This window comes from Ammospiza nelsoni, chromosome 4 (assembly GCF_027579445.1).
Source record: "Ammospiza nelsoni isolate bAmmNel1 chromosome 4, bAmmNel1.pri, whole genome shotgun sequence".
Lineage (NCBI taxonomy): Eukaryota > Metazoa > Chordata > Aves > Passeriformes > Passerellidae > Ammospiza > Ammospiza nelsoni.
Window position 1 is genome coordinate 57461906 of NC_080636.1, and position 18612 is coordinate 57480517.

Genomic DNA, 18612 nt, shown 5'->3' on the forward strand with positions numbered 1-18612 from the left:
AGTCTGACAGAGAAGTGGGAACTTCATTTATGTGTCATCCTGTATAATTTTTCCTTGTCCCAGGCATATTCCACATGGATTTGCATTCCAGATCACAGACTGGTAGATAATGAATAAAAGACCAGCAACCTGCAGTGGTATTTTTGTAGTGGGCTGCTGATGAAAAGGAGATGGGGCCAGCTGCCTTGTCCCAAAACCCCATGGAACAGAAGAGGAAAGGGATACCAGATAGGGAGAGCAGAAGAGCAAAAAAGGAGGAAAAGCAGGGAAAAAGTGAGAGTTTCTCAAATAATTATACAGTGAATTTCCCTGCAGGTTTTTTGTGAGTTTTGTGGCTCAGCTAGATGATACAAGTCTTTCAGTAGAAGATTCAGCCAGCCTCTCTGCTGGCTTTTCCCTTCTAGTGGACCTCTGCTTGAGCCTTTTACTCTAGAGTTGGAATGCTTTTACAGGTGTTGAGAGTCACTAGCCTCATTTTCACTGGCTAGTGTGGCAAGTGATGCCAAGTGATAAATTAGCTCCTGATTATTAAATCAAAAAGATGGAAATAGTGAACTTTTTGCTCTGGTTTCTCTGGGTTATGTAATACATTTTTACTCCTTTTACATGGAACTCTGCTGTGCAGAAGCTGTAACAAAAATCATCCCTTTGCCATTGCATAAAATTCTGGAATCAGAAACTGCTTTTTCTTGATAGGAGAGGCTACTCACATTGTTTTTTTCAAGTGGCACAGTAAGCCAGTGGGACAAGCTAATTAAAGCCTTCCTTAGCATGGAAAACCCATGGAAAACAGTGCCTAGTGAGAAGAAATTGTTGAAGCCACTGTAGTTGACTGGGAAAACTGTACTCAAAAAACTATTCATGATCAAACCACGAAGAATCTTGTTGTAGTTGACTTCTTGGGAAATGCTTCTATTCCGTCTTCCTTCTTCTTCCTCTTGAGGGGAGTTTAGCTGATTAATGATGTGGGGTTGGAAGGCACTGGAGTGACTTGTCACCGGCAGCCAGGTGGTGAGACATAAACTTTAAGGAATTTAAAGATTTTAAAGGAGCTAAGATTTCAGTTAGAGATAAGCTTTATTTGAGTTAATTAAAAGAAATAGGTAGGCCTTGATGAAGTTAAGAGTTAGTAGTTAACTAATAATTGATTGCTTGTCAACACAATGTTTGGTTAGCTGGGTTTATAATGAAGAATATAGAAACTGATAAATAACTTTAGGAACATAAGACAATTGTAGGCCTCCTCTGTTCTGAAACCAGTTGAAGACAGGGAATGGGACTTCTGCCAAGAGTTCATTTGTCATATTTGCATTGATAAGGTAGAAAGGTCAGAACGAGGAAGACTTCATTTACTTCCTCATTTTGGGAGCATCCCCATGAAAGGGACCACTGACTCATTTTGAGGAACAAACTACACATGCTTAATAGCTTTTGAACTAATTACCACACGAAGCGGGGAATGGGTTGTATCAAAGTTATGAATATGCATTTGTATTTTGGGTATTCAATACTTGTATAGATAAAAGGATTCTGTAATCACCTATAAATGGCAGTGTGTATTTGGGAGCTATCCAGCACGCTGTCTGGTGTTGCAGCAAACATACACTTTCTAGCTTTAAACTGTTAGAGAGTCTTTGTCCATCACAGCTGGATATTGGTACTAGATCAGTATCCATATTTTTTTTAATAAATCACGACCTTTCCCTCTGCTTTGTGCCCCGCAGATGCGGTCGGGGGAGATGGCCGCCAACATCGCGCGGGAGCTGGCGGAGCACACCAGGAACCACCTGTACGCCGGGGACATCGCCTACTCCGTGTCCGCCATGGTGCAGCTCGTCAACCTGCTGGACGTGCAGCTCCGCAACCTGACTCCCGGCGGGAAGGACAGCGCCGCGCGCAGCCTCAACAAGGTGAGAGCCATGCGGCCTTCCTAGTCATGGCCTGTCACTTAGCCCGAGGAGCGCCTTGACTGCATGGCAGCAGGGTGGTTTCTGTGCCCGCGGTTCAAGAAGAGTTATTAGTCCCTTTGTCATTTCCAGAAATGAGTGGAATTGCTACATAGCACTAAAGGTGCCAGGAATTTCCCAGTTGTGGGAGAAAACATGAGCTATGGGCTCTGTAAGAACACATTTAAAGCTGAAGGTTTCTTTAGTGAAAGGCCCTCTTCAGCACTGAATCTCATGTAAACACATGGAATAGGACTTACCTAGGATTATCACAATGAATTGTGTGGGCTTGGTTGTCAGGACAAAGAGCAACCAGACCCTGGTATCTATGAGCACGTGGTTATATTGGCCACCCAGTTAAAAAAAGACACAGAATTTTGTTCTCAGCTGCATATCAGGCTCTGACAGTTCTGGCATTCATGTAAGCATGAACAGAACTTGGTCCCAGGATTACATGAGGAATAAGTGATCCCAGCTAAACCTGAAATTTTTTAGGTGTTTTATGAAGAAAAATGCTTTTCAGAGATGTAACCTGGTCTTTTTTCTTCTAAGCTATTATTGTAGACTGACGCTGTTTTAAATACAAAGGGCTTCGGGGTTGGTTGAGATTTCAGTCGCATGGGAGCTGAACTCCTACATCTCATGTGCTTTGCATGTGCTGAGAATTGGGTTATCCTGATGCTTTTAATTAGTGCTGCTTCTAGCCATTTCATAACAACCTAGGTGATAATTGTATTAACTGTTACATCAGCATAACATTATTTGTTATAATCATACCATGGTTTTTTGTTGAAATGATGGTGATGTCTGACAGTATTAGGCAAAGCCAGCAATTAATGTCACTTACTAACAGGTTTCATGGTTTTAGTCTGCTTGTTCTTCTGGGTGCATCCCAGCCACACACAACATTTGCCAATTCAGCTTTGCAAGCACATATTTTTCATCTTTGTTTTTATCTTACTTTATGATTTTTGTTTCAGTTACATGAAATGGAGTTGTATCATGGGGGCAGGAATGAGTTACTGTGGGGAGGGGAAGACTGGGCCAGGCAGAGCTCCTCAGCTCAGCTGTCACTTCTGGGGTCCCCACTGCAGTTTTCTCCCCCCTGCCATCCGCTTTGCACAAGCAACACATACAAATCAATTGCATTCCACATTAAAATTCTGGACCACGTGAAGTCCTGCAAAACAGCGATGCGACTCAGTGATCCAAATGACAGGCTCAGTAATTTACTTGCTCTCATTCCCCACTTAATTCTTTAGAAGAGCAACTGCTCTGTGTTCATTTAAGAATGCATGAATTCAACTTGGAAGTAGTATTGGGCAAACAAAAGGCGGCAGAGTTACTGCTCCATTTTCCCCTTCACTGATCAAGAGTATTTAAAAAAAATAGGAAAAAAGTAATTTGCAAAGAATTTTGTTTAGTGCTGTTTAGTCAGAAAGAAGAAATAGAGTAAGCACTAGCTATTAAATATCCTTTTAATCATTAAAGAAAATGTGCTGGGGATCCGAGAGTAATCACCTGTGCTGTTTTGTACTGGTGGGTTTTTTTACAAGTGATGTAGAATGAATTGAAATAAACTGGCATAATCAGAATTTTTAAAAGACGTCATCTTTCAGGAACCACTTTTCTGTCACTAAAAGCTTTATGCTTTCCAATGGATCAGGCTTAATTAAGGTGATAATTGTTCCATTTCAGACTGGGAAGACCCCCGAGTGGATAGCTCTGTAATTTTCAGCAAGGCTTTCTTTGATCTCCATTTGTTTCTGTAAAGTCTTCGTACTGGCCAGATTTACCCAGAGGAAGATTTCTACTGTTCCAAATTGATGAATTAGAAATTGAAATTAGGCATTGCTTGATACCTGGGTGTATTTTGTTTATTTCAGAGCCTCAAAACTCTCGAGGACAAATTTGGCTCTCAGCTGCACTAATGGGATGGCGCTGCTGTGTGTTGAGAGCACAAGTTGTCCTGAATCTCTGTTGATGCGCAATTTCAGCCAGGCACATCAGCAAAAACAAACCCAGCCAAGCCAGTGGCTCTGAACAGCCTGGTTTTCTGAGCTCTCATTGCAGTGATGCAGATCTCACCAATTCCAGCTCACTGCTGCTGAATGCCTGCCAGGTCTGTCAGGATGGGTCTATGCAGGTCCAGGCTGTATCAGTGTGCAGTCCTGCCCAAGTCTTGCTCCCTGGGGTTGGTCCTGCTCATCTGAAGCTTGGTTTTGTTTCACTGTCTGACTGCAGAGCCCATGCTCCTCTTATGCAAATAATCATCAGCCTCATCCTTTCCAGCCTTGTTTGACATGGAAATGTCATGTGTGATCTCCAAGCTGTAAGGAAAACACCATGTCTTGAGTATCTCTACTAGAATTCAGAGTCTTCCGCCATCTAACAGCTGCTCTTGCAAAGTTGCCGGTGTGCTTCACTTCACTGAAAAAGGACTAACCCACATTTCTGGAGCCAGTCCTTCCAGTTTTCCACTGCTGACTAACTCACGCTCACTTGTTTAGTTTGGTTGGTTTTTCAGGAGCTGTTTAAGAGAGAAATGAGGGGTTTTTCACAGGCATTTTCTTCTTTATTTTTTTCCCTTGTTCTGTCACTAACTTGTTTTTTCTATTCCGTCTTTAATCTGCTCTCTTTATGGACTCAGCTTCAGAAAAGGGAGCGCTCTTGCAGGGCCTATGTCCAGGTATTTCTTGTGTTTTTAATACACGTGTCCAGTTGTTTGACTGAATGACTGTGAAGTGGGTCTTGTCTCTGTGAATAATCTGATTATTACCACCTTTGTGGCAGCAAGTTCTAAGGTTAAGGTTACAGGATAATAATGTCATTTTTTACCTCACCGATCTGCCCCATTTCTCTCAGACTTGACAAAAATTTGGGACAAAATCTCTGAATCAGAAAGTGAAAAAAAAACCACAAGAGAGATCTGAGAAGTTTCATCTGGCCAACTGAATGAGCAGGACAGTGTGGAGATGTGCAAGTAAAGAACACAAAATTGCTGCTCACAGAGGTGTCTCCAGACCAACTGGATTTTGCTTACAGCATGTCATTCATGCTACTGCCACCTGCATTTCCTTAGTGTTCCTTCTTCCCCTTATACACTTCTAAATTGAGAACAATTCAAAGTGGCAGCACTAAGCAGGAGGGAGGAGGTAAGATTGTAATGAAATGCAGAGTGTCTTACAGAGAGATGTTGGAAGGAGGAGAGTGCTGCAAACAGTGCATAGGGTGATGAACATAACATCCCATAAAGTTCACCCAGGTCTGGCCTGACTTTCATAGGCTTTCATTGTGTTTGATGTGAACAAAGTCAAGCTCCAGCATTCTGGAAAGTTCACACTTGTGGGTTTTTCAGGAGTGGGACCTCAAGTTATTTTATCAATCCTGTCACCTTGCCTTATAATATTTGCTCCAGTGTTTGTTTTTTTAATATAAATCTATTTGTATACTGTAGGACAGTTAATGCTGCTCTAAGAAATGTGAATGTTTTACCTTCTAATCTCTGTCTTGTGCTTGTGAATGTTGATATTGTTCTTATGGGTGGTTGATCATTATTTATATGCATATGTGAAACATGCATAAATGAATTCTGTGTTTCTGGAGGGGGCTGTTTGTACCTGCATTTTCCTGCAAAATTGCACTTCCTACAGTCTGTACTGACTTTATTTTGTGAGCACAAATTTCATTTAGCAAATGGGATTGGATGGTCTGGATTTCTAGGTTGTTAGAAATGAAACAGTACCCCTCTGTGCTGGTAGGCTGTCTTCCCTTTGGAAAATGTCACAAGATAAAGTCACATGTTCCCTTCCATACACATTGATGGATAAAGATGAGTTATGGAGTTACATATCCCTTATCTGGGATCCCAGAGAAAGCCAACTAGCAGGCATTTGATGGAATTTAGGAAAGTTTGCAGTGCAGTGCTCACTCCCAAGCTAGCTGCCTTGTGTACTGGTACCACTGGAAACATGGTGAGGCTGCACAGTCCTGTTGGGGACATTGTGTGCTACCTGATCCATAGCTGTCCTTTCCCCTGGCTGCACAGGCATTCTCCACAGAGCCAATGCACACTCCTGCTCTTCTGTCTTTTTTCAAACAGTAGCGATTGGTGAGTTTAATACACCCTACAGAAAGCTTGGCCTTGATAGAATAAAGCCTGAATACTCTGCAAAAACTTCAGCTTACCCTTAATTTCAAGGACTCCTTTCCTTTCACTTGGAAAGGTTGCTTGCATGTTTAAGCATTAATCATGCATCTACTTCTTCAGTAGATAAAAACTGATGAAAGCTCATTGCTTGAGCTGTTAAGTATGGGTATGGACAAATCTGCTATATATATTGAAGAGGACGGTCCTGTAAAAGAGGGCTTGAAGAATGAATTAGATGACCTAATTGAACCTTTTCAGCTCTGCTTTGTACTATATGGAGGTAAAGTAACGTATCTCGACATATTTTCATACAGTATGCTTCCAGGTGGAAAATTGTGTGGCTAAAGTCATAGAAAAATCTAGTGAGGGAGAGGTTGTCTGTAGTGGCAATTAGATGTGACTGCAGATAGTCCTGTTACAGGCTACTCATCCTTTACCAGGAAGTGAAATGTCTGGGCTCACTGAGGGAATTTAGCAGAGATTTTTCAACAAATCTTAAGTGGTGACCCCCTGGGCTTTGTAAAGTCAGTGGAACATGGGAAGTCACTGGGACATGTAATGTTGATGGCAGAGCAATAGAGTGTTCAACTTTGCTGGCATGATCTCCTCATGCTGATCCCATCACTGTGAAGAGCATCCCTGGCTGAATTTGGCTCAGAGGACTGGAAGTGTAACTTCAATTCTGTGCTCCCTAGACAAAGGAAGGTGCAGTATGAAGTTTATGCAGGAGATGTCCAGGAACTGTGAATATCAAAAGTGCCATTGAGGAAAGGTAATTTTTTGGAAGGAGGAGGGTGACCTGAGAAGATAATAATTGCTAAAATCAGTCTTACTGTTTTCATTGAGCTAACCAATTTAGGTAGCCAGGACAGAGCCCCTGTAGCGATTGATGTGTAAAGTCCTCTTAAGCCCAAAATAAATTACTATAAATAAATATGCAAAGTGGATGGAGAAATTTTGCAAGTTATTCAAACATAAAACTGGGAATGCATTATCAGATTATCACCTCATCTCTTTGGGTGCCTTTAAAACAAACATGGATTTAATTTGTTCACTTTCACAGTATTTGTTGAGTTAAAAGCTCAGGGATTTTATTGACTGCAGATAGAGGTTACAAATGCTGCTTCTTGAGTTTCACATGTGGTAAATTATCTGTTTTAGTCTCAAAAATCCAGCAAGAACCAACTCAGCAGGTGGCATGATGAATATGTATTAATACAATGACTGGACAGTTGCTGGAAGATTTTTCAGTCATGGTGATAGCAAGAAACTGCTAAGTGAGTTTTAATTGGTGATACTAATGAACAGTCAGCTGAGACTAAGCTGAGCAAGGTGTATAAAAAGGTGGCAGAGTGGCCTCAGCAAGGTGCTCCATTGGCAAAGAGGTTGGCCTTCTAGAGAGCAGAGATCTACATCTCCTCTGCCCACCTTTCTGAAGTTCTTGCACTCTATTTTGGGAAGGGGATGGAAAAGTCATCATGTGGGAGAGTGAATCACAATAGGTGACGCATTTGATTAGCATGGCTTGGTTTGGTGGCTGGTCTGTGATATAAGCTGGTATGAATTTTCTTCAATTTTTTCAGAATTGATGTTTGTTCATTTTCCAAAAGTTGTTGTACTTAAACTGAAGCACTGGAGTTGTAGAAAACAAATCCCTTGACTTTTGGGAATTGTGAAACTGGGTTTGGTGTCACAGATTTTTTTCATGCCCCTCATTAAGTGTCATGTGCTCAGTATTTCTCAGGTCCCCAGCATAAAATGCCATGGATGCAATTCCCCTGTCCTCTAGGAACAGAGGTGGGGTAGTAAAAAGTAAAAAAAAAAGGCTAAGTACTCACATAATGTAGTAAGTGAGGCTGTATTAAACCAGAAAACTTAAACATGGGGAAAAAATTAGAGAATTTTGCTGATTTAGTAGCTGGAAACACAGGTTTTATTAAAGGCTCATTACCACACCCGTGCTTGCAGTCTCTTTGTCATGTTCATGCATCTGATTGCAAATCTGGGCTCACCTGCTTGCTTCACTTGGATTTGTGGGCTGCAGCTCTGGGGCATCAGGAGGCCAATGAATTTCCCTGCAGTGCCAAAGCAGAGGCCTCTTCCCTGTGAAATTGCATGCTGTGTTTGGGATGAGCATCTTGGAAGACAAAAACTTCACAGGGTTCCCATTCTTTTGGTTTATTTTATAAAGTCAGTATGAGTGGTTTTAAAGCCAGAGGCTGGTGAATACAACAGATAGTGTGAATGGCAGCTTTGTGGAAAGGGTGGAAGGAGGCAGCAGAGGGTTGCTTCTTGCAGCATCTTCCTCGTCTAATGGAGTTGGCTGCTCTTGGTTCCTGCCATCCTCTGAGCTGCCCTGTAAGTCAGCTTGCCCTCTTTTGTAGCTCTGCACTGGTCTGGATAGCAAATGGCAATGATGGAGGTGCCACCTGCCCCTTGGTAATTACAAGAGCTTCTGGGTGTGGTGTCATCAGAGCCACACATGAAGCCACAGTGCTGAGAGGATGGCAGGCTCCTGGTAGCAGACAGTGGCAGGAGGTTGCAGAGTTGTCCTTCTGGTTCTCCTGGAAGTTTTCTGAACACTTCTTGTTTGAAACATGTGCTGTTTGAATTGCTGCACTAAGCAAAATTTGAAAGGCTTTCCTCAGAGGATTCAAGGCATTAGGTTTAGACCTGAGCAGAAGAGACTTTATTTTTTTTTTTTTCTTTGCTAACCTAGTAGTTCTCATCAGATAAAAGGTGCATCTGGGACTTAGCCAGTACTATTTAAAGTGTATTAATTCTGTTTGTCCTACTTCTCTCTTGCTTGCATGATTGGTCGCAGCTTCCATGAAGACTAAACGAAAGAAACTTGCAACTCTGAGAGGGAGCACAAATTGAATTATGCCGTGTTTCCTTGCGTTCTTGTTGCCCCTCTGACAAGAAAGACTCTAACCTCCATTTGTATAAAAAAGAGGCAAATTAATGAAGGTTTTCAAGTTCCTTGTTTGGTTACTTAATTGGCTGTATGACAGAGAGCTCTGCAGTGTGTGTCACACAACTCTGAGAGTTCTCTGATGATTTGTGCGTTGCTTGACTCCTGATGCTATTCTGCACAGCCTGTCAGGCGAGGTATCGTTGTTAAAGTGGCTGGAATAAATTGGCTAGCAGTGAGCATACAATGTTGTATATTAACTATAGCTACAGGGAGTACTTTTAGCTGCTTTTTCAAGAGATCGAGATGTTTGCCCATCAGCATCAAAGTGCCTAAAACTTTCATTTAATATAATTAAAAGGACATCTGAAAGAAGTGTGACTCACAGTGAGGTTCAGTGGTTTGGTAGTCCTTTGTTAAAACTCTGTGAACTTAATATACTTCACAGCTTGAGAAACCTGCACTTGATTTGTGTCAGCAAGAGTGAAACTAGAAATCCTCACCCTGCATGTTTCTGCTGCAGTGAGCCTGTTGTTAAGGGAGAGGAGGATCAAAGCAGCAGCCTTGAGTTTGTGACCGGACTCCAAAATTTATTAAATAAATGTTAAAAAGGAAGGTGATCCCATGTTCATCCACCTACAACTCAGCTATACCTATGGTTAGGTTCTCACATGGCAAAACTGAGAAAAAAAAAATCTAGTGTTTTCTGTGTTGCTCTGTGCTTACTCTCTGCTTGAGTCTGAGTCACTCCTGGTATCTGGTGTCCCTGGTAAAAAGTCTGAATGTAAATTGGCACAGGGAGCAGCGGGAGATGTCCCTTTGATTTGAACCGCTGGAGGAAAGGATGAGCCTCACAGACTCCCCAGGAGTTTTCTTGAAGGCTGTGGATATCCTGTCAGAGGCATTTTCCTTTCTTGCAACAGCCTTGCTTGCTTCCCTAGTGTAATTACTGTAGCAGTTGCCTGTATGGTTTCAAATCCCAAACAGTAGGGCAGCAAATACAGATGATTCATAAATGCAGTTCTCAGCTTATTCTGCGGGGAAGATCTCATTAGATGAAATAGATCGTATGTTATTTCCTTCTTTCCAATCAATTCCTTTTATGTCAGTTGTACGGATGCCTTCTGACCTTAAAATATTCTTCCTCGTATAGTAAGTAAAGCAAAACCATAACCTGTAATTTGTAACCTTGTTCTCTTTCTCATATTGCCTATTATTTTTTGCATGCTCCCATTAGGAGATTATTAGTAGTTCAAGGCCAAGATTGCAAACCTTGCATACCTAGTAATAGACCATTAATTCCATAGTTAAGCATTTTGTAGATGGCCTAATTTTAATAAAGGTCAGTGCCTTTCTTCTCACTACAGTGAGTTCTCAGCACTGCTGGAATTCAGGCCATTTCCGAGTCAGTACAGTTCCTGTAGCCACAGCATAAACATTTTCTGTGTAGTTGAAGAGAGAGGGTTGCATGCTTTCTCTTGGAAGCCTTTGCTCTCAATTTGTGGAGCAATTTTAGAAATTCCTCTGCATGGTCATGGGAAGTTCTCTTGTTGCCAATCACCACTCTGGTGCCAGATGTAGGCTGGTGCTTCTGGCTTAGTTTTAAAGGCAGTAACAAAGATTAGCAGTAGATATTCTAATGATTTATTTATTTTCAAGCACTCACTGTGGCTGAGCTCCTTTCAGTCTAAATATGTTTGTCCATTCCACTGAATGTTACAACAGTTTTGTGATGACAGCGTTGCTTTTTAAAAAACGTTACACAGTGGCTGGGCTTCCCTGTAAGAAATTGTCTCTATTGTGCTTACTGATGCTTTGACCAGAGACAAATTTTGATTTTGAATTAAAATAATAAATGTCAAGGAAAAAACTCATCCAAGAGTGAAGAGCCTTGTCAGACAGATTTGAAGGCACTTTTCAGCTAAGAAGTAGGATTTAAAGCCATCATGTAGCCAAATGACATTTTCCTTGTTTAGAAAGCTTGAAGAAGTGACATGTGCATCTCTTTTTGTCCTGAAGTCCCACACAGTGGATGAGTGTAATCTTTTGATTGATTAACCCTGTGTAGTGGGATTGAGGTGCTGTTCATTTACCACTCCAAAAAGACATGTCATTTCCTCAATTGGTCTCTCTCAATGCAATAGCCTTTCCAGAAGTATTTGTGTCCTCACATCCATACTTTGATGCTGGTCCTCTCCTCCTACTGTGCCAGGTACATTCAGAGTTAAAGGGAGTTTCTCTTGTACTGGTGCTTTTTCTGGCCAGAGGCAAGAATCAAACAACTTCCAGCAGAACTTGCTGGCAGAATTTGTGGTCAATGGCATTGATTGTGCCTTTAACTCAATTAGTTTGGAGGCTTGCAAATATTGATAGCTTGAGAAATGGGTTTGTTTTAGCACTGGGTGTTTAATACGAATACAGAGCAAAACCAGCTATTCTTGAGCAAGGAGACAAGTAAGCTTTTTTCAAGTACCACTGCTTTCCAGTCAGGAAAAAGGAAAAAAGAGCATAACGTTGTGATCATTGTACAATATCAACATTTCAGTGCATCTGCTCTCTGATGGGTTTTTCATTTTCACTGTGAAGTGTGGGCCTGAAAGGAGTTTTGTGCTTTTTTTCCTTGCTGATTTGCCACAAAACCTCAAGCTGTTATAACAAGTGGGTGAGTTACGTGTTTGCATTTTTCAGATAAAGACAACGCATTTGTTTTGGAGCTCTGTGGGGAGACTTCAGGCAGGACCAGAAACTCAGGCCTTAAGCATGGCCTGAGGCTGTGCCGTTGTGATTGCACTCTGCAGGTTGAGCACTGCTGTTTTCAGGAAGAGTGAACAAATCTCTTTATGTAAGTCTGTGCTGGCAAACACCTTTGGCACAGGGGTACCAAAGCACTGCTTTCTTCATGCACCAGCCACGATTTTAGCCTGCCTATGCAAAGCCACGTGGCTGCAGCTCCTTATATCCTAATTTTTGAAAGTGTGCTGCATGAGATACTCCTGTGAGATCAAGGAAGCGTCAGCGGTATGAGGCAGGGCTTTACAGGTTATAAAATCCAGATGTTTTAATTAGAGATGTCATTGCAAAAGTGGTACTTTATTGCCATGTGCCACTGTCTTATTCTCCCAAAGCTGCTGTAGGAGTTAAGTCCTTGATGTAAGTTTCATGCTAAATAAAGTGTGTTCAGTCTCTTCTTAAGGAGATGCTCCTTTGTAAGGAAGGACAAACTGCATATTTGAAAACTACTCAACAGAAGGATTCAACCAATATTCCCTGTAGGACCTGCTGGTATTCACTTGCCATAAAGCACTATTTTCTCCAGCTGTAGGTTTGTTGAGATTTTTGATCTTCCATCAGCTGCTCAGCAAGAGGCCAAAATGAACAAAAAAGGTTTAAAGAGATCCTAACTCTAGAAAAGCTGCTGGTTTTCTAAGGTTAGGGCTGCTGTACTTAAGCACCATGGCACATTGCAGTCTAGTGCCAAATTTGGCAATGATCTGAGTACCTCTAACATCTCTGAGTGATTTTCAGTGTTGAGTCCCAGTTAAAGAGAGATTTTACATTGCAAAATTCTTTTTAATCAAAGAGTGGTGTCTTGGATGTTGGTACAGTGAGAGAAAATTAAACAGATGTGGTATCATTGGATATATACAGAGTTCAAACCTCCTGGGTTTTAACTGTGTGCCACATAGCCAGGTACTCTCACCAGAGAGAAGAGAAGAGAAGAGAAGAGAAGAGAAGAGAAGAGAAGAGAAGAGAAGAGAAGAGAAGAGAAGAGAAGAGAAGAGAAGAGAAGAGAAGAGAAGAGAAGAGAAGAGAAGAGAAGAGAAGAGAAGAGAAGAGAAGAGAAGAGAAGAGAAGAATAAATGAACAAGCAAAATTCAGTTTAATGAAATGTAGCAGCTGTCACAAAGGAAATCAATGGGGATACGTACAACTGGCCTTTTAGTAATGCATAATTACTGTAAGGCTTCTAATTAATTTCCTTTTTACAATGCATCTTTTAATACCAATTTGTAAGTGTCTAAGAAGGAAGGTTTACATTTTGATTCTTCTTTGTAACCTTAGGATAGAACCAAGAAACCATGAGCACATGCCCTTTTTTTTCTCTCTGTCTGCAATTTATTAACATTTATTTGCATTGAACATACAGTCTGTGGTTCTATATAAGCACATAATGAAAGGCATCACCATCACGGGATTTGTCTTCTGTGCTCAGCAGGGTCTTGCTCTTCTCTTGATGTCCAGTTGCAGTCATTGCTGGGGACATGAAAGGTCCACTGTGTCTAAAATTCAGTGACCCAGGATGGTTGCTCTTTACAGGCTGGTAATTAGAGGGTTTGGCTTTGCATGTGTAGATACCCTGACATCACAGAGAGCATAAAGCTGTGCTGTGTATCTCAGCACAGAAAGATGGAAACTCTGCCCTCTTGGCTCCCTTCTGCCATGTTCTTCTTCCCTCATTTGATCTTAGCCTACAAACAAGCGAGCTGTGCTTTATGAAAGCTTTCTCTTGATCTAATTTGAGTTACTTTTGTCCTTCTCCTGGTGCATCTGTGTGCGTGTGCTGTCTACTCTTTAAGTCCAAGTAATCACAGCATTGGTTTGGTGCTGTGCTGTGTGTGGTGTTGAGGTATGTTTGAGCTCCAAGCCCCGCATTTTTATTTTGCAAGAAGCTCAGATGAGTTGCATTTGGAAGAGGGATGAGGCAGAGGAAGAGCAGAAAACCACGGGAGATGTAGTTCTTTAGCTTGGGAAGCAAGGACAGGGTCTTCAATCAAGGTCATGCAGCATCCTGTAACAGATGTTTGGTTCTTTATCAATGGGTTTGGTCTCTTGTGGTTTTGTGTGAAATGGAGATAATCCTTGAGGTAGTTTCTTCTACTTTCAATGGGGAAAGAGAAACTGGAAAGTATCTGGGCTCCCTACTTGGCTGCACATTAAATGCTAGAAGTGGGGTGAGATGAAACTAGGTCAGAACTTTGCCTCTGAAAGTCCCACTTTTATCAGGATCCCCAGGGATCTCAGGTAAAACCTATCAAGCCATCAGCTCCCAAGCACTCCTATCCCATGCCTTCTGCATTTGGAAGGTTCTCTCTCAGGGCTAAACCTCCTCCAGCTGGTCACTGAGAGGTTTTCCTGGAAGTTTGGCACAGCTGTTTCTTCTATGCTGGAGCTTCATCAGACCACAGAGTCAATGGACCAGGTGCCAAACCCTTGTAAATCACAAAGGCCTAGCTTAAATGTAAAAACACAGGCCTATCCTTGTCGTGTGTGCCTGCTTTCCCACAACTCCCACTCCCCTGCCCAACTTTTCCCGGTTGGCATCTCTGTCTCACAAGGCACTGTTGCTATAACAGCTGTTTTGTTTCATTTAAACACCTACCTCAGCTCCTGTCCAAAATGCAAACATTTCATTAGCACCTCATCTCCTTGGCTTCAGCCCACAGCACTCGGCCATAATGAAGTGCTGCACTCAGAAATATAATGTGGGGAACACTTGATTAATGCACTGAGACAGGTGAGGGGAATGACCCTCTGGGAAAAGCTGAGGACTAAATTAATCTAGGATGTAATGCCAACAAAGACAGTCTACCAGCTTTGCTCAGATGCATGGCAAGGATGTGACCCAAAGTCCTTGGAAATCTTCCTGGAGCTTTTGTGTTTGACCCCAGACCCAAAGTAATGTGAAGTGGCTGGTTTCAGGTTATCACTTCCAGAGGATGGATGCTCAGCATTGTGTGGGGAGTGCACATGGTGCAGGAAGCGGCACATTAGGCTTAATTGGTGTTCTCTCAAACTTGCATGCACACATATGTGCACATGTAAAACAAAAAAAACTAATGCATTAGATAAAATAGTTTTTTCTGAGGTAAGGTCTTTGCAGCAGATGTTTCACTGTAATGCAAATATTTCAGCATCTGTTTCATATTCTGATGAATAGACATTACCTTTCTGTCCAGAGCCAGGAGCTGGATCTGCTACAAAGACATTTTCCACCATTCAGATATTGATAAAAGTGTGCAGGATGTTGTTTTAGCAGAGAATTTAAGACAATGGTAAGAGCTGAGCTAAATGGAGGTAAGGCAAATTGTGTGATAACATTGAAAGGGGAGAAAAATCCTCATTTTCTGCTTTCCAGGAATAAAAGGTCTTTACACCATGTTGTGTAGAAGCTGCACCACAAAATAATCAAGCTTTTTGGTCACTGGGAAAGAACACCACCTTTTTTTTGCCTGTGAAGAGATAAGCTACCATAATATACTACAGAATTTTATTAAGAGCTGCAGAGATCAGGCTTCCAAACTCTAAAACACAGAAAAATATGAGATTTAAATGCTATGGATTTTTCTATTTCTTCTTGACTACTAATTTTAACCTGCTTGTTGCAAGTGCATAGCAAATGTCTTAAGATAATTTTTAGACTATTCAGGAACATCAGTTTAATAATCAGTTTAAAAAATTGCTTTATGCTTATCAAGTTCCACTTAAGACCAAATGAGTGTGTTGTTCTGTTTATGGTATAGGAGAGGTTTGGCATAAGAACAAATGAGTTAATTGACCATGAATAAATGTAACTGTGAAAGTAGAAGCTTTGTGCTGTCAGAGGAGCCCAATTATGGTGCAATCTCCCAACAGGAAACCTGATGGTGTGAGAAACCTTCCATACTCAAAGAAGGTACCTTTGCTGGGATTAAAAGCACCAATAGTGGCAGTTCTAGCTGCCTTTTTTCTCCTCGAACCTTGCTGTAATTGAAATGCTTGTTAAGGTCATGTGGATATAGCAATAAATTCTAGTTTGATGTGATCATATCCTCCCGTTGCTCATTTGCACCTGACCATGACTGGTGAGTGAGTCAGGATTCTCTGTGCCACGTGTTGCCATTGTAGCCCTCTTCCTGAGGGCTCTGATGGAGAATGGTCTGTGCCACAGCTTCTTTCCACCCATGGGTTTAGCAACAGTATCAGGAATAAATAATGAAGTATTCCCGTGACAGTGAGCCCATGGGGCACACTTTAGGCTTGGAAAATGCTGAAGTCCCATGGGACTGTCATCAGCTTGCAGAGCAGAGGTGTGGGTTTGATGCCTATGTGCTCAGCATAAAGAAAATCATTACAAACAGCAAGTGAATGGGAGGTTGATTTCTGCAGTCAGCCTTAGCTGGCCGTGGAGGTGTTTCTCTGTGGGGTAGGCCTGCCTGGTGACTAGACCCTAACCAGCTGAAGAAAGCATGATCAAAGTAGCTTATTTTTTATCCTTTTCCTCTGCACAATCATTTCTATCAACTGGTACAGCTGGTCTCATTAAAAAATGTTCACTGAAAAGGGGTTGAGTCAGCTATGGTTAGTAAGGAAGCAGAGGACTTAGGTGGAGAAAAGCCTTTGGTTTGGGTAAATTCTACTGCAGTAATTTTGCAGTTATGAGACCAGTGCAGTTTTGTGTGATCCTGTGTGTGCATCCAGATTAACCTGTGGGAAGTTATCCATGGGAGAGCTCTTTGTGTGGCAGCCCAGGGCAGAAGGTGCACTGTAGGAGGGACTGAAGCAGTTTCCGCAGGGCTGGCTCCTTCCTGAATGCAGTGATTTGAGATGTAGTGTCTTATCTAAATCTCTACGGGCACCTGCTGCTGCTGCTGCTCTGGATGAAGTGGTGTAACTCAGCTATCTCTGTGTCTTCATGGCTGCCTGCCAGAGGTTTTGTGCTGGGAAATATTTGAGGGACCGTAGCCTTTGCAGATACCAAACACCTTCCTTGTGTGCCCCAGCCCTGCTCTTGAGTTCTGGTGCTGAGATGGGTTTTTCCTGCATTTTTCCTTAACCGTCATCTTCCTCCTACCCCTCCTTCCCCACCTGCCCTAATTCCTCCTTTTTCCAAACCCAGAGCTGATGATTATGGAAGCAGAAAAGCACCATTCCCAGCCTGCATTTATAATAATATCAGTATTTCCTCCCTGTCCCATCTGATGGTATAAAAGTTGTCCTGCTCCATTGCAGGCTTCCCTAATGGGTGGGGGAAGGAGATGCTGTCATCCCCCTGTAAACTGATGTGTGTGGAGGATGGGACTGAGCATATGTCGGAGGTCTGTGGTGCTTTGGGTTTGCTGGAGCCCTTTCTCACTCCATCCCCCTGCCTTGCAGGCCATGGTGGAGACGGTGAACAACCTCCTGCAGCCTCAGGCTCTGAATGCGTGGAGGGACCTGAACGCAAGCGAGCAGCAGCGCGCGGCCACCAAGCTGCTGGACACGGTGGAGGACAGCGCCTTCGTGCTGGCTGACAACCTGCTGAAGACAGACATCGTCCGGGAGAACACTGACAACATCCGTAAGGGGCAGATCCCATCAGTACCGGGAGCAGACAGTGGAAGAGTAAAGGCTGTGAAGCCTGGCTTTGGTTTGGTCCCTAGATTAATTGGAGAGCGATTCGTTAGATATGTCTTGGGCCTCTGTCTGAAGGACTTCAAAGTCTTTCCAAAAGAGCCTAAAGGAGTAAGGCAGCTCTCTACCCTTGAAATCCCATGGAAAATGAGCGTCTGACCTGTCTTTATTACTGCTGGCTTTGAGGGTATAATCTGTGCTAGAGCAACGAGAGCAGAGCTTCACAGGGGGATTGTTCATCGTAAGGCAATTGTATTTCATTTCATACAAATTTGTGTCTTTATTCAGCTGATTGTTGATTTTAATTAAAAAACAAGCATGATGGAAAGCACCAGCACTCCCACTGTGCATATGTAAAATGAGAACAACTCTTCTTTCTATTTCCATGAATACAGATCCTGAGCACTGATAACATTTACAGAAAGTACCAATCGCCAGTGGCAAAGAACTAGTATTCTCAGATTTTCATTTTAACCGTTGTCCTTAATATCCTGAGGTTCTTGTTTACAAGAACCGGTTGTCTTTTGTCTTCCACAGAGAGTAGAATTTATTTGTGTGCCTTTTTTTTTTTAATTAAATTTAAAACTTCTTCAGGGCAAAGATTTAAAAAGAAATAGGAGCCCAAACACATTTTAGCACGCAGCATTGTAAGTTAATTCCCCTCCTCTCAGCTGGTCTGGAACACCATTTTGTAGCTTTGAAATACCATGTTGAAGATCATTTCGGCAGAGATTTTTTTCTTAGTGTCTGTCTCTCCTGCACACAGAGCTGGAAGTTGCGAGACTGAGCACAGATGGGAATCTGGAGGATCTGAAGTTTCCCCAGAACATGGGCCATGGAAGCGCCATTCAGCTGTCAGCAAATACCTTGAAGCAAAATGGTCGAAATGGTAGGTCTGGCACTTCAGGCCACTCCAGCCTCATGAGGCAGCCATGCCTTAGGCATTGTTTTGTGTTTAACCATTATAAGTAAAGTATTAATTGCTGTGTTAATATTTAAATTAACAGTGGTGTCATTTGCTCATGCCCTTGACTGCAAGCTACGTTGGCTGACTAGGAATGTATTCTATTGATAAGTGATTCACAGCCTTCAAGAGTGTTTTGTGATGGTAAAAATGCATCAGATCCTCAAATTAGGGGGCTTCTGGGGCACAGTGCTGAATCCAGAGAAGTGCTGTTAAGTGCTGATTTCTGCAGTAGGAGGCTTCAGATGGGATAAGAGGCTCATTTGAG

At 42.3% G+C, this 18612-nt stretch overlaps 1 protein-coding gene across 1 annotated transcript in view; it reads left to right on the forward strand.

Annotated features, from left to right (window-relative positions):
* Nucleotides 1-18612, forward strand: part of ADGRL3 (adhesion G protein-coupled receptor L3) — a 482547-nt gene that overhangs the window by 396521 nt on the left and 67414 nt on the right. Inside the window, exons 10-13 of the mRNA XM_059470076.1 lie at nt 1725-1910; nt 4597-4635; nt 17144-17327; nt 18147-18269. Of these exons, the coding sequence (XP_059326059.1) occupies nt 1725-1910; nt 4597-4635; nt 17144-17327; nt 18147-18269 (532 nt within the window). The remainder of the gene's footprint in view (nt 1-1724; nt 1911-4596; nt 4636-17143; nt 17328-18146; nt 18270-18612) is intronic.